Raw genomic sequence first — 12,102 nt, forward strand, 5'->3', positions numbered from 1 at the left:
GCCAGTGTTTACCTTCTTTAGGCAGTCACTCATACTCAACAGCACATCCTCGAGTTGTTACATTACATAATGAAGAAATTATCAGTTCATCTGAATTGGGAAAAAAAAAAGTGTTCTGATTTATTATTTTAGGTAGTATAGTTTCATTTAATGCTTCATTTAACTTTTTGCCAAGGAAGCCCAATTTGTCACATTGAAAGTGTGCGTAGGTGGAGGGAGCAATTTCTTTGCTGCTCAGTGGTAAAAACACTAACTAAATAGTCACTTTTGTAGATAAAGGACCAGTAATGTGAAAAGGATCTCCCGCATTTGCCTTGATAAATTAAAAGCATACAATTTTGCAATGTTACTGGAGGGTTTACTTTTTTAACTCATGTAATAGAGAAACATTTTAGTTTGATCTCAACCAGTAGAGGAAAAAAATCTGCTCGAGTCATACAAGTACAGCTAAAAAAATAATATTGTGTGAAAGTACAATATTTCTTCACAGTAAGTTCAGGAAGTGAGATTCATTACATAAAGTAAAATATTTCAAGATTTATTTCTTTTCTTTTTTTTCAGTTTTAATGATTGTGGCTTACAGGTGAAGAAAACCCAAAATTCAAGACAATTATTTGAGACGTTGAACTTTTTGATTCTTTATCTAGATGCCACAATAATTAAAACTGCAAAATACAAATAAGTTTGAAATATTCTACTCTGATGAATCTCCATATAATAATTTCTTTTTCTGAGCCAACTGGCAAGAAATATTGCACTTTCACGCAATATTTCTAATATTTTTTTAAGACGCGTTAGTTGCTGGTTGTTTTAGGTCTTGTCTACTGTAGCATTTTTTAATTTTATGATTTTGACATTGAAAATCTTGCACTAAAAAGTTTAAGTGTCCTTTCTGTAGCAGCTTTAACTGTCTTGAATCAGTTGCAAGCTGCGGAAAAACATCCTGAGGGCCCCAAATGACCCGCGAGCTGCAATCTGGACACCCTAATTAAAAGAAACACATTTTAATAGAAGTACACAAATGTCTTTACCAGTTTGCATGAAAATGTAGAAATACTTGCCAGCTATTAGGCATTTTGTTCAAAATTGTATTTGTTTAAACTCTGGCAAACTTCACCAAACTAATTTGTCTTCACAAATTTCATAAACCGAGGAACCGCACTTGCTGTTGGAGTGGCTGTCTGTTAAATAGTCAAAAACACACAGCAAACATTTTGGGTTTATCGATTTTATTTATATTTGTATATATATTTATATATATTATATTGTGTTTACTTAAACATGATAAATGCAACGTCTCCATGTTAGCTGTAACAATAAAAATACAATATCTTTGTGTCCTTAAAGTACGTAAAATTAAAACAGCAAAACAAGTAAAAAAAGAAAAAAAGAAAGAAAAAAAAACGCCCTAAGAAGTTCACAGAGGTACAAATATACAGTACAAATCTATTTTATTCCAAAAAAAGAAAAGGAAAAAAAAAAGGGTACAAATAAAAATGCAACAAAATAGAGATATTAATGCTTTCTTAAAGTCAGGTAGGTGTGGGTTTTTTTTTCTAAGGGAGCACTTTGGGTCAACAACTCTAAGGCTTCTGATAGAGATCAATACATATTGGTACGGCCATACAATATTAAAACTCACTATACAAAGTTCATACAACCTGGATTATACTTGAGGATTGAATGTTACATTTACATAATTGCATATATTTTGCAGATTTAGGCATTTTAAAAGGAAATAGAAAAAAAATGATGCTGTTCAGTTTTTAAGTTTCACATCACAAAAAGCAATGTCACCTTGTGCAGAGGAAAAAAAAATTACAAATAAAAATAATGTCAAATCTGAAAATACAGACTTCTTTAAAACTTTTAACCATTTGCATTCTCCTGATTTGATTTGACATCAGCAACACCACAATCTTACTAAGTTCATGTTAGCAGTTTAATAAAAGATGGACGTAGTTCATACTTTTCCACTCTGCTGTCCAGAAACCCGATGATTCTGGCCATTAAAATCCTACTGATCTTGTGCAATAATAATAATAATAAAAACATCTGCTCTGTGCATCTGTCTATGCATGTGTTAAGTGGAAGGATTTCTCCTTCACGGCTGATGCTCTTTAACTCATCTTGTAAAAAAAAAAAAAGTGCTGAGGAAAGCTTCTTTCGCTTTCTCTTCCACATACTGAAAATCTACAGATTAAAAAGTCAGAGATAGGTATATAAAAAAAATAATTATCAAAACTAAAAAAAACAAACAAAAAAAAAAACGGGAGGCAACGAGTTCTACGAAACTCACTCTCGCCGACGTCGTCGCGCAAAAGTTTCTGCTCGTCAAGCCTGACCTTTCTGATATGCTCTCGTACAACCTGAACGGAGAACACGGAGTCCGTTGTTCGTTTGGACACATTGTACAAAGCTGAATTTAAGGCATTATAAACAAGCATCATCATCGTCGTCACCGATCGAAGCTATCTACACAGGAAAAAAAAAAAAATTAAAAATACACCTATCTACAGAAACACAAAACCTGCGATTTCTCCATGATTTTGTGTGCTTTACAATTGGAAAGTCTTCAGTTTACCAACAGATTTCATTTGAGAACACTGAAGGACGACATTTAGTGCAATTTTATACAACAACGGACCATCAGTGATGGAGGATTAATCTTTAAAATGGCACATGCCACTCAAAGCGAAGGATGAAAACAAAGAGGAAAGCGTCAGCACAGGATGGCTTTGCTTGGGGCTTTAAACCATAAGTGGCACTGCTTTACACCAGACAATAAACCCCACTAAACTGTGACCTCACCGGACAAACGGTCCGAGTGGCGCGTCTCGCGTGATTTGGCTTTAAATGCGTGGCTTCAAAGAAGGAAGATGAAAACGCTTTCACTCGGGATTCAGAGAGCTGACAACTGCTGGCCACAAAAAAAAAACAACAAAGAGGTAAACCAAAAACACTGCTTTTAATTCCTATAAAGTAGGTCAGTCAAAAATACTAAACCCAGACATCAGCGAAAGAAACGTTTCAAACGACTGCGTCCAACAATCAGAGCCGCTGCTGCTGCTTCAGCTGACTACACTGAAGACGATCCTGGACGTTGTACTGAGATTACTGCATAGAAAACACCAAGACTACAGAAAGTTGTCGACTCATGATGAATGAATATTGCTTTGACGAACACGTGTTGGGTGCTGGATGGTAGGAAAAACTGAACCCTCTTTGTCCATCATGGCAGTACGGAAAAGCCTTCCGCATAGAAATTCATTCAGAGTATCATCCAAAAAAATTCAGTTTTTTAATACCAAAAAGGTTCAAATTGTCCATTCTTGAACCTCATGCTATATTATGCTTTACTGCAACTACTTCTTTAAACTGGTTCAAGGTCAAGAAGGAAAAGCCATACAGCCAATATGGACTAGTAAAAGCAGTAGCTCTGTGTGTGCAAGAGAAAATTACCTAAAGCTTTCGGGCAAAAGGAAAACGTTTTAAAGTGAATAATCGCGCTATATTCAAGTTTCATAAAAAGGACCAGAAACTATTACACGTGTCGCTTTTCCGATGGGAATGTCTGCATGAGGAATGTTGTCTGATTGGAAACCTCTGGATGAATTTATGTATGATCTAATTGCACTTTCGATTTTTCAAGATAGAAATACGTCAGAAGGAAGAGACTGCAGCATTCACCTCGGCTAATTTGTAAACAGTTAAAAAAAAAAACAAGTCAGTTGTGTTTTTTTTTCTTCTTCTTCGCTTGCCACAAAACTCCAACAACACTTCAAACAAATTCCCTTCAATCAACGAGATAAAAACATGAAGAAAGCACAGATTCCTACGTAGGGTGGACTGAATGAACACAGTGGACAACAGAAGACATTAGAAAATGATGCACAAGCAACCTGTTAATCTAGAGCCTCCTGAAGATGCATTTTGGAAAATTAATGAGCCAATAATTTAGCTTAAATGCTGCCTGAATTAACAGAAGATCAAAATGGTGCATCACCTCTGGAAGAGGACCAGACAATGACATTTCCGGGACAGCCAAAAGCTTGGAGGGGGGTGGGGGGGGGGGACTAAACAAAAAAAAACAAGAAACTATTGCTTTCTTTAAAGGAACTGAGAAAAGACAGACTCGAGCTTCAACGCTGTCTCACTCACACTCACATATTCTCCTTTCAGGGCAAACTGCAAGATGCAACAGGTGGATTTTTCTCTCAAGGCTTTGGTGAGAAGCAGTCGGCGCCTCCTGCAGTAATTACATTAAAATGCACCAAAGTTCATCAACCTGGTCGAGAAGAGCTGTGAGGTACAGAGGGAAGCGGGGGAGAAAGAAATGTACTCTAAACGACACAATCACACTGGAATGCAAAACGTTGTCGTTTCAGAGAGGAGAAAGGCATCATTTCAGTTCCTGCCGCACTAGCGCTAAATGAAGGAACAGGAAATTGATTGGTGAACTACTCGATTGTAAGACGTGCGAGAGGCGCCATTTTTGGCCTGAAACAGAATCTTGCATCTATCTTTGGAGACTGACTTGCTGAAAATGAATGACTTAGAGAGAGAGATTTCCTGCTGACAGCAGAGGTTTTAATCGACGACATCACAGGCCCTGCTGATGTCAGTGGCTCCACTTTTGTGGGGGGTAAATGCTTTATAAATATAAAGAGATAAAATTTTTTTAGGAGTGTTGACATCTAAAGATCGCTGGCTGTGATTTTTAACATCAGAGTTGGTAGCTGTGCTTTGAGACTGCACACTCTGTTGTGTTTCCCATTGAGAGAGTTTTAGTCAGAAGGTAAAGCCAAAGTGTTTTTAGTGAAAACGTCCAGGCGTGGGTACAAGGAGGTGGAGACGAAGGAGGGAGCGAGGAAGAGAAAAGCAGTGTGTAAGGACTATGGCAGGCGTTCATAAGCTACATACGTTCTACTTAGCTTTCCATTTTCCTGTCAGACCTCAGCAGGCTGGGAAACCGAAGGTTTCTGTTTTTCGTGGCTGAGTAACATCGAAGCAAAACTTCTCAAGAAGATCAACAAAATCATGTGTCTTTGTATACTTTTAGGTGTGCAAAATCTCAAACATTCTGAGGCTACATTCACACTGTTTTTTTCCTCTTTCTCTCCTTGTCAGACTCGTTCTCGCTCCTGGCAGTCTCTCCTACGGTTGCTACCAAATGTGATGCTACTTCCCTGCGTTGGAGCGCCCCTCGATGGACAGTTTCACCTCCTGCGGGATGAAAGAAGGCCTCGTGTGGCCAGAGGCGATTATCTGAGGGCGTGGCCCTTCGTCTCCCTTCATGCTGTATCTTTGGAGGCCGGGCGACGACCAGCGCCTCTGAGAGGCGCCAAGTGCGGCCTGCATGGCGGTCATGCCGGTCCCGGCGAAAGCAGAGCCCTCTGTGTGCAAGTGGTAGCTGCTCTGACTCCTGGGATGCTCCGTGGAGGTCCGACTTCGCCGGACGGGGGATTCAGTGTGTCCAACAACCGCTAAATGTGCTTCGTCCTTTTCCAGCACGCCGCCCTCGCCGTCCCGCTGCTGCCGCTCTCTGTGGACGCGATCCATCCTGAAGTGAGCTTGCGGCCGCAGCTGTTGGGGTGCGGGAGGCCCCATGAGCTGGTGACCGGGTCCCAACGCCACGCTGCTTTTGCCTAAAGTTCTCGACACGTTCTGCTGCTGCTGCGAGTTGTGATGCTGCGGTTGCTTCTGCAGCTGCGGCTGAAGCTGTTGCTGCTGCAGCGTGATGGACACGCACATGTCCCCCACCTGCAGGAGGTGGCAGGTCAGGCCGTACAGCTGGGCAGTGCGCTCAGGGCTGCACGACGACCAGCCCTGGCCGAACACGAAGAACGGGTGCTCTGGCGGGACGTCGATGGTCACCTTGCTCTGCTGCTCCCCCACCGTGAAATGCAGAGACACCAGACCCGGTCTCTGCTGGCTGGACCGGATGTCCATCACCATGCTGGAGTCGATCTTGAGCCCTCCGCTGACCTCTGCACTTCGCACAAAATCCTGAGTTTGCAGATCCTCCACACGCTTCAGCTCCCCGGTGGCCAGCTGGATAATCGCCCCCTTCATGAAATGTGACGGGTTACTGCCAGGTGCTGCCGCCGCCACCGCCGCCGGGACGCCCGAAGCCTGAGTTAACTCTGCTGCAGAGTGGACTGATGGCTGTAGAGAAGGCTGCAGCTGCAGCTGCTGCTGATGATGATAATGATGCTGCTGCTTAGCTGTGGTCGGCTCCACCTTCTCAGGGAGGCCGGCTCTGCCTGGAGACTCTGAGGTTTTAAAGCTTGGGTTAATGGAGGCCTTTGCGGCGTCGCTCGCCTGTCCTGGGTAGTGTTGCTGCGGCTGGGACTGATGCTGCAGGTGATAGTCGAGAGGAACGAGCACCGGCTGCCCGTTGGTCAGCATGACGGCGTGACCCGGCTGCTGCTGGAGACCGCCGACTTTGTGTTCAACGTAACTCAGCGGCTGTGCCGAATGCACAGCCCTGCTGGAAACAGCCGGGCTCTCCCCGTGGACGTCTCTGGTTCTTTGGACCCCCTGAGAGAGATTCAAAGGGGCAAACGAGACCTCCTTCCGCACCCCGCCGACACCTTGACTCGAGGTAGCCAGGCGGCCAACGACCTGCTGCACCTGGGAGGCAAACCGAGGAATCAATGTCCGAGCATTTTGAGTTTCATTGCAACAAACATTTAAATGTTCAAAGTTGCCCTTTGAAATAAATTCACAAAGCTTTTTACAGGCTTCGTACTCTTTTCCCTCAGTGGAATTCTAGCCCTTTTCAAGCATTTTCAAGTTAAGTTTTCAAACCTTTCCAGCACCACAAAAAAAAAAAAAACAGTCCTACGACGACTAATTTTACAACCTGTGAATGACATATTAATGGCCAACTTACATTTTTTTAAACAAATTTAATACATGTTAAGTATAACGGACACCCTGCTATGGCAAGATGGAAAAAAAACGAGTAGTTTGAAAAATGTGCATTAATTCCAATCAATATCATCTCATAATTGCAACAACATGGTGGAAATTTAGTGCCAGTTCTAATTTTTAGGCTCCATTACCGAGCTGTGAGCATGTCTTACCTCCAGATCGCTGTCCGGAGTGCTGCGCTGACCAGGAGAGCTTCGGCCTTCCAGGCGTCGGTTCTGCAGGGCCCTTTCTTGGCTGTGCTCCTGCGCTGCAGAGCTGGACACTACCTGCTGCAGATGTGCATTTCTGGAAGTGTAGGCAGAGTCATGCAGCACCTCTCTGACTCCCTGCTCTTTATCGCTGCCGTTAAGCTCCGCGTCGTTGTGCAGGTCGCCGGGGCCGGACACGCCCCGGCTGCCCTGGGGCTGGTAGAAGACCGGCATCCCTCTGGAGCTGAGCTCTGGGGCAGGTATGACTCCGATAGTACCGATGTGCTGCTGGGCGGCTTGCTCTGAAGACATCATCAGCGGGACGCCGCCTGGCGCTGCAACTTTGGTAAACGTATGAGCTTGAGTCTGGGGAGGCGGGGAAACCACTCCGTCCTGTATGACGGATGGATAGGGAACCAGGTGGGACACGGCGTGAGGCTGAGGGATGGCGCCCGATGGAGAAATCAGCGATCCAGGGACGAAGCCGGACGGGACGGCGTAAGGAACCGCGGCGTACGGGGAACTGACAAACTGGAGAGACGGATGAGGGATGTGAGCGTAACCCAGAGGAGGATAGGGAAGGCCTGGATGCTGCAGGAGAGGAGAGTGTACGGTGTACGTGGGCGAGATGTGGCTTAACACTGGGTGGAGGCTAGTTTGCGAGTAGGTAACAGAAGGAACAGCCACTTTGTAAATCATACTGTACTGATCGACAGGCCCCGCTGAGATGCTCTCTGAATTATCCACCCTATAGTGATGCTCCGGATGAGTTCGTGGCCACTCTCCTGATGGGTTCCCTCCCTGAGTCTCACTGCCGGCTGCAGAGTTGTGGATGGAAACAACTTCGGCTTCTCCGTTACCTCCGCCAGCAGCGCTGCTGCCGCCTCCCGTAGCTCCGCCCCCTCCCGCCCCTCCGACGCTGCCGCCGCTGTTGCTGAGAGGGAGGTCCCTCTTCTTAGGAGGCAGGCTCTCCTGGTTGCGCTCCTGTGCTGGTTTCATTGCAATCCTTTGACCGACCAAGTTGCTTTACTGCACGGCACAGGAACTGAAACCTGCAAGCCAGCCAGCCTGCACCGCAACCAGTTCTGAAATCACCTGGCTGACCCTGTCTGCCAGTTCACCTAGGAAGATACACATACACACACACTCAGGATCTGCAAGTCTAAGTTGTAACTCAACCTAAAAGGAGAAAAAGAGAACTGCTTTTTTTAACAGTAGACATATCGCTCTATAAGTTGTGTCTAAAAAAAGTGTAACTGCTCTTCCCTGAAAAAGTTTGTAAATAACTTTTTTTTTAAAAATGCATGCAATCAAAAGCTTGGCTGGTGCAGATCAAATAACTTATAAATCCCATTAATCCAATTTCTCAGAACTCATCAATAAACTCACAGGTCGAGCGAGGCCTGTCACAATATAATAAGCAATAAATCATTTAATAGCATGCCACATTCAAGCTAACTCAGTCATTTCTACTTGCATAAATTGTATTTTTTTTCTTTCTACCAAATCTTAGATGACAAAAGTCTTCAGTCTGGTTCTTTGGTCTCAACTAGACCATTTTTGAAGGACAATTTTGTTCACAGAGACTTTAAAATTCATTTTATTTGTTGTTTTCTGTTGCTTTGTTTATTCATTTTTTATATTTAAAACACCTTCCAGTTCCAGTGTTAAATGTTTGTTAGAATTTCAAGTCTATTGATCTTTGAGGAATGTGAACTTGCATTATAATGCCATTGTATTACTTGAAAAAGTTCTCAAACCAATATTATCGTTGATCGCAATAACTTCTGAGGCAATTTATCTTGAAGCAAACTTTGTTATCATTACAGGCCTACACGGGTCCTTGTGACTTAATTTAGATCATAAAAAGAATAGCAAATTTCCTAAAGCCAAAAAACAACCACTAAATAATTATGTAAAGGCTTTGGGGTCAGTATGAGACTCAAAACAAGAAAAGAAACAAGGGCTGAAATAAATACAAGAAAACTCACTGATCTGGTGACAGGGACAACCATTTTCAGATTTCTGTAATCTTCATTAAATTAAATTTTGGAGGTTTTATTTAAGACCATTGGGTTTTAATTTTAGGATCTACATAAATTGAGGAGGACATAACTACTTACATGATTGTTCTTCTAGATATTAGAGAGTAAATTTCATCACAGTTATTGATGAGTTTGAGGCTAAAACTTGCTCAAAATGCAGCTCACCAGTCCATCATGGCCAAATCCGACGATCCCTTAACAAAAGCTGCCATGCAGGTAAATGAACACATTCAAAACTTTATGAATGCCTACAATTTAGACTTTTTGTGAGGCTGCAGAAAACCTGCATATTAAAAAAGCATTACAACCATGGAGGCATCAAAGTCAAACACGTACAACTGCCAAAGAACTTAAATTACAACTAAATCTGCTTAAATGATAAAAATCAAACAAATGAACGCATCTTCAGAAATGACTCCAGAAATACACCAGAGACTCTGAGCTATTTATAACGTGAAGCATTTCAAGTGTTGCCTTCTTTCAGGGGGGATCTGTGGTCATTGAATCGCTCTGCTCTTTGTCAGCTTCAATAAAAGTAAAATCGCATTTAAACTGAAGCATTTAAAATACGCGTGTTGATCAATGGTGAGAATCAGTTGTTAATGTAGTAACTTCTTTATTTATCTATAACCACATTCTTGATTTTTCTTAATAGAAAATCGAAAATTTCTCATCTAAAATGAAAAACACAAAGAAGACAAGAATCAATACTAACGCCACAGTTTCGTGTTTGTTTAACTTTCATATCAAAGTCAGTTTTAATCGTTAGCCTCCTGGCTCACTTGGCTAAAGTTAGCTAGCTACCTGGATATACATAGTTTCCTCTTTAAATATTAGAGCTGGCACGGTGACAATTATTCCTCCAGCAATAAACATTCAACATGTTTCTAATGCGTACATTTTCTAATATCGGTTCATTCTATTAATACAACTATTTATTATCTGGAAACATCGAGGAGGAGGCTAGTTAGCTACATGGCTAGCATAGCTACAAGAGTCTGACTCACAGCTAAGATGGCAACAAACGCGGCATTCACCATAAATGCGTCCGCTTTGTCTCATTCTGCACACTCACCTTCTAATGTCATCGCGGACGGGCGTTTCTTTGTAATAAAAATAAAAGTGGATATGCGAGGGGGATGATTGGAAGAAAAAAAAAAAAATCAAGGCTAACGAGTGAAGCCCATCTCAAAGGCCAGCAGAGGCGCTCGCGAATGATGTCACTGCTTGATTCAATTTCCTGTTTTTCCAAGTAAGTGGTGTGTAATGTCTATTTAAGAATAAGCAGTTGTAGTCCAAATATGTGTGAGCATGAGGCAGTAACTATCTACTGTGCAGGTATAAAATGAAGTCACTCGCCACTTGAATAAATAGATCAAATAAACAGCAGGGAGGGACTGCTGTTGGGATGAATTAGATGAATAGATATAAATTACATGTTCTTATTAAGTTAAACCTATACAGATATTTATAGAACTCGCAAAAATATAATTTATTTCAGTAATTCATCTCTGAAAGTGAAACTCATAGAATATATGGATTCGCATAGCGATTTGGTTTGATGTTTACGTCTTACAGGCAAGGAAAACACCAGATTGAGTTCCTAATAATTTAATAAGGCTGATTTTAAAACGTCCACTGAAAAGTCTGCCCAGAGTGTGCTTGACTGGGGCTTCTTTTCCTGAATTACTGCATCAGTGCAGCGTAGCATGGCATGTATCAGCCTGTAGCTTTGCTGAGGGGTTCATAAAAACCCGTATTGCTTTTATAGCAGCTCAGTGATACCATGGTGGTTAAACACAGCATTTCAACTCTTTGAAATTTAATTTATTTTGAAAAGAGTACTTTGAGCCCCCAAGTCAGAGTCCAGTCTTTTTTCTCCCTAGATTTTGTCTTTGGCTCAGGATTAACATGAGGAAAGCAACGATTATTACACATTTATTATACATGTCCTGGATCTCTATGTGTGTGGTGGTTTTAAAAGTTCTGACTCTTTAATGAACTTTGCTTCAAAATCTTCTTAAAGCTGCTGTTATCCCCTTTGTTTGTGCAACTTCTGCTGCACTTTTTCCTTCCACTCAATTTTCTCTCAATCTGCTTGGACACAGAACTCTGTGTTTCTGCTCCTGTCAAGTCAGCAGTCTTTCCCTTGAAAGTGCAGGTCCTACATATTTCTGTTTTTAACAGCCTTGTTTTCAAATTTTCTAGGAAACTAAATTTGGGATTTTCATTACCTGTAGGTCATAATCAATCAAATTAACTGGAACTCCCCACCCATCTGTCCCCTACTAGAAAAACATCATTTTGTGTGATAGGAATCTGCAAAACAGTGCATTTGAATTTCCTATTTTGAATGTAATTAAAGAAACAATTTGTCTTATGTTTAAACTTTTGTAGTGCACCTCTACTTCTGTCATTTTTAGAACCAGAAAAACCTTATGTTAGAATATTCTAGAGCAATAGAAAGTGAATGTACCTTCTTTCTTTATTTTTTTAAACACATCTTCATGAAGCGTACATGTCTGGTTCTGTACATAGAGATAAATCAGCTGCACAAACCCACAGCTGATATAAAAAAACCCACAGAGACATCTATGAATACTAAGGACATACAGACTCCTAACCAAACGAGCTGCAACGTTATTGTATATCGCTTCAGACTCATCAGATCAAGGATACATTTAGAAGAAATATAAAACACACAATGAAAAGTAAAGCTAACAGCATGGACAGCGAGGGAAAAAGCGATCAACCTCTACTTGGAAGGATGAACGCAGGACAAGTCGGTAGACTCTAAGTTCAGTCTAAATTGCTTAAAAAGTTCATTTTTGACTCTTAAGAGTCCGTTAAGAGTTTTTCACAGTTTGATTGCGTGAGACGTATTAAATGACACACAGCAGGGGGAGCTGGAGGGTTGTGTCCTGAAAAGA

General features: G+C 41.8%; 1 protein-coding gene across 1 annotated transcript; it reads right to left on the bottom strand.

The window, feature by feature from the left end:
• Window positions 1–1,212: 1,212 nt before the first annotated feature.
• Window positions 1,213–10,547, bottom strand: atxn1l (ataxin 1-like). Its single transcript, XM_008405356.3, has 3 exons — window positions 10,248–10,547; window positions 7,092–8,248; window positions 1,213–6,636 (listed from the first exon to the last, which is right to left on the bottom strand). Exons 2-3 carry the CDS (start codon window positions 8,124–8,126, stop codon window positions 5,182–5,184), a joined length of 2,490 nt encoding a protein of 829 aa, XP_008403578.1. The 5' UTR covers window positions 8,127–8,248; window positions 10,248–10,547; the 3' UTR covers window positions 1,213–5,181.
• Between the last annotated feature and the right edge of the window lie 1,555 nt (window positions 10,548–12,102).

This window comes from Poecilia reticulata, chromosome 3, assembly GCF_904066995.2.
Source record: "Poecilia reticulata chromosome 3, P_reticulata-male-v2, whole genome shotgun sequence".
NCBI lineage: Eukaryota > Metazoa > Chordata > Actinopteri > Cyprinodontiformes > Poeciliidae > Poecilia > Poecilia reticulata.